This window comes from Aureococcus anophagefferens, assembly GCF_000186865.1.
Source record: "Aureococcus anophagefferens unplaced genomic scaffold AURANscaffold_89, whole genome shotgun sequence".
NCBI lineage: Eukaryota > Pelagophyceae > Pelagomonadales > Pelagomonadaceae > Aureococcus > Aureococcus anophagefferens.
Genome location: NW_008705639.1, coordinates 36,414 through 39,539, shown reverse-complemented (window position 1 = coordinate 39,539; position 3,126 = coordinate 36,414). Strand labels below are relative to the sequence as shown.

General features: G+C 74.6%; 2 protein-coding genes across 2 annotated transcripts in view; one reads left to right on the top strand and one right to left on the bottom strand.

Moving 5' to 3' along the window:
* Window positions 1-136: 136 nt before the first annotated feature.
* Window positions 137-1,254, bottom strand: AURANDRAFT_68304 (hypothetical protein; the record flags this gene model as incomplete). The annotated part of the gene is made up of 1 exon (XM_009043958.1): window positions 137-1,254. A coding segment is annotated over one exon (1,118 nt), but the record flags the coding sequence as incomplete, so codon positions are not given.
* Window positions 1,255-1,576: 322 nt separating this feature from the next.
* AURANDRAFT_68303 (hypothetical protein) overlaps window positions 1,577-3,126 on the top strand; it is a gene marked incomplete at both ends in the record, with an annotated part of 3,011 nt that continues 1,461 nt past the window's right edge. Inside the window, one exon of the mRNA XM_009043959.1 lies at window positions 1,577-2,601. Coding sequence (XP_009042207.1) covers window positions 1,577-2,601 — 1,025 coding nt within the window. The remainder of the gene's footprint in view (window positions 2,602-3,126) is intronic.

Genomic DNA, 3,126 nt, shown 5'->3' with positions numbered 1-3,126 from the left:
TCGCGGGCTTGCCCGCAGGCGGGGGAAGGCCGGGTTGATGGCGTGGAGGATGCGGTCGTAGGCGAAGCAGGCGGCGAAGTCCTTGGCGTAGGCGTTCTCCGCGAGCGAGAGGCTGCAGTTCGCGCCGTCGTAGGACGTGCTCGCGAGGACGACGGACGCGTTGAGCGCGGCGACGTAGCCGTTGAGCGCGGTCTCGGAGCCGTAGTCCTCGCCGCCGTGGCCCAGCACCGGGAGCGAGTAGGTGCCGTTGGCCGCCGCCCAGGCCTGGGCCATGAGGCCCGCGCCGTACTCGAGGCCCGGGAACCAGCCCCACGTGAGCGGCTCGAAGGACGTCATGGCCGCGAGCGACGACGCGGACAGGAGCGTCCCGTCGAAGAGGCGGTGCCAGAAGCGCGCGAGGTCCCGCGTCGTCGCCGCCACGTTGCCCGCGGTCCAGGCGTTGAGGCACGAGTCGCCGATGACGTCGAACCAGCCGTAGGTGCCGTTGCCGACGCGCGTCGCGTACTGGTGGACGACGCCGGGCACGTCCGCGCACGCGCCCCGGACGGGGAAGGCGAGGCCCGGCCCGGGGTCGCCGCCGAAGGCGAGCGCGCCCTGGTCCAGGGCCCGCCAGTCGCTCAGGTTCACCGCCGTCGCCGCCGCGAGGCCCAGGAGCAGGTAGCCGACGGACGAGTAGACGCCGCAGGCGCCCGGCGCGCAGTGGAGGTCGTGGGGCGCGTCGCCGACGACCGCCGTCGGGACGTACTCCTCGCCCCGGAAGGTCTTGTTCTGGTAGCGGGCGTCGTCGTAGTCCTGGAGGCCGCCCCGCATCTTGAGCAGCTCGAGGATCGTGACGTTCGCCGCGCCGGCGCCGTAGAGCTCGACGAAGGTCCGGCCGAGGTCGCGCCGGAGCCAGGGGTCGACGTAGGGCGCGACGCGGTCGCCGAGACCGAGCGCGCTGCGCTCCGCGAGCCGCAGGACGCCCGCGGCCGTGAAGGGCTTCGTCGCCGAGCCGAGCGGGATGAGGTCCTCGCGCGCGAGCAGGCGGCCGGAGACGCGGTCCTCGACCCCGGCGACGGCCGTGTAGACGGCGCGCGGGCCGTGGAACGTGAGGCTGAAGGACGTGTTGTAGTAGTCGGCGAGGAAGTCGACGACGCCCTGGAGCTCGTTCTGGAAGTACTGGCCCCGCGTGCCCGGCGCCTCGCCCAGGGCGACGGCGACGTCGCCGCCGGCGGCGCGACCGAGCAGGAGGAGGCCGGCGACGACGCGCAGCATGGCTGGTGTCGTATGGGCTGCCTTCCTACCTATCCCTTCAGCCTCCTCTCCGATATCGACGAATGAGAGGGCCGCTTCACTCGTATGGGCTGCCTGCGACGGATCCGGGCGGCCTCGTCTCGCGCCGATATATATCGACGAATGGGCAGCCTCGGAGGGGCGGTTCACGATACGAGGGATGGTTCCGTATCCGCTAATCAATGGCTCACGACGACGGAGAGCTGTGCATCGAGGTGGCGAAGGGAGTAGCGGTGCTGTCGTCGTGGTTGCGCAGCGGGACATCGAAGGAGCGCCTCTGCCGCCTCTGCGCGCCAGCACGTCGATGTTCCGCGTCTGCGCGGCTGCCCTCGGCCGCGTGGCCGTGCGCCTCCCGAGCGGCGCCGAGGCGCTCGTCGAGGCCACCGGCCCGACGGGCGCGGCGACGCTGCGCGTCGAGAGCGCCGGCGCCGCGCCGGTCGTCGTCCGGTCGTCCTGGGACGAGTTCGGGTCTGTCGTGCGCGCCGACGACGGCGGCCTCGAGGTCGTGTCGCCGCAGCGGACGTCGCTGACGCTCGCGGCCGGCGGCGACGTGGCCATCGTCGGCAAGGTCGAGGGCGACGACGTGCGCGCGGCCGCGCGGGGCCGCCTGTCCGTCGGGACGGCGCGCGGCGCGCGCGTGGCGCTCGCCGCGGGCGCCGGCCTCGACGCGTCGCGCCTCGTCGAGGGCGTCGACGTCGACGTCGACGTCGACGGCGCCGTGGCCATCGCGAAGCTCCAGGCGACGCGCGCGGCCGTCGCCGCGCGCGGCGGCGCGGTGCACATCGCCGCGGCCTACTGCGCGGACCTGTCCGTGTCGAGCGACGCCGTCGACGCCGGCGCCGTGACGCTCGACACGGCCCACGGCCGCGTCGCCGCGGCGGCGCCGAACGGCGGCGTCGTGCTCCGGCGGTGCTCCGGCGCCGCGGTGGTCACCTGCGGCGGCGACGCGGATCTGGCCTTCGACGCGGTGAACGGCGACGTCGCGGCGAATTCCGCGCGCGGCGACGTCGCCGTCTCCGTCGCGACGGACGTCGCCGCGGACGTGGCGCTGTCGGCGCCGCGCGTCGACGCGTCCGGCGCGGAGAACTTCGAGGCCGCGGGCGCCGAGCCCGGCGCGCTCACCGGCGCGCTCGTCGCCGTCGCCAAGCCGTTGAGCCGCAAGGGCGCGGGCAAGGTCGACGCGGCGGGCGCGGCGACGCAGCGCTGGGACTCGGCCGTGACGACGGACGCGCGCCGGCCGACCATCGCCGCGACGGCCGCGGGGTGCGCGTCGCTCCGGACGCTGTCCTGGATCGACTCCATCCGGCGCCAGGTCGGGCTCCCGGAGGGGTTCGAGCAGAAGACGCGCCGCGCGCGCGGGCGGTCGTAAAATTTTAGGGCGGACGAACTTCCGGGGGGGGGGGTTAAGGTTGGACGGGTAGAGGCGCTCTCTCGCAGCCGATCGCCGCGAGGTCGAAGGCGTCCTCCGCGACCTCGTCCTGGTGCGCGACGATTTTGCGGCAGCGCCGCAGGTTTAACGCCTCGACGGGTCGAATGACGGCAGGGCGACGACCACGCCGGCGGAGCCCGCCCTCGGGCCGGCGTAGGCGCCGCCGACGAAGCGCCTGGCCTTGCTCGCGCCGACGTCGTCGAGCAGCGAGCAGCGCCGCGTCGACGACGTCGCCGTAGAGGCGGCTCAGCGTCGTCACGGCCTCGCTCCTCGGCACCGGGACGACGGCGCCGGCGGAGCCCGCCCTCGGGCCGGCGTAGGCGCCGCCGACGAAGCGCCGGCCCTTCTCCGCGACGACGCCGTGGAGCCGGGCGTCGAGCTAGTTCCACATGTCGTCGCGGCCGGCTGCCCTTGGGGCTGGCGAA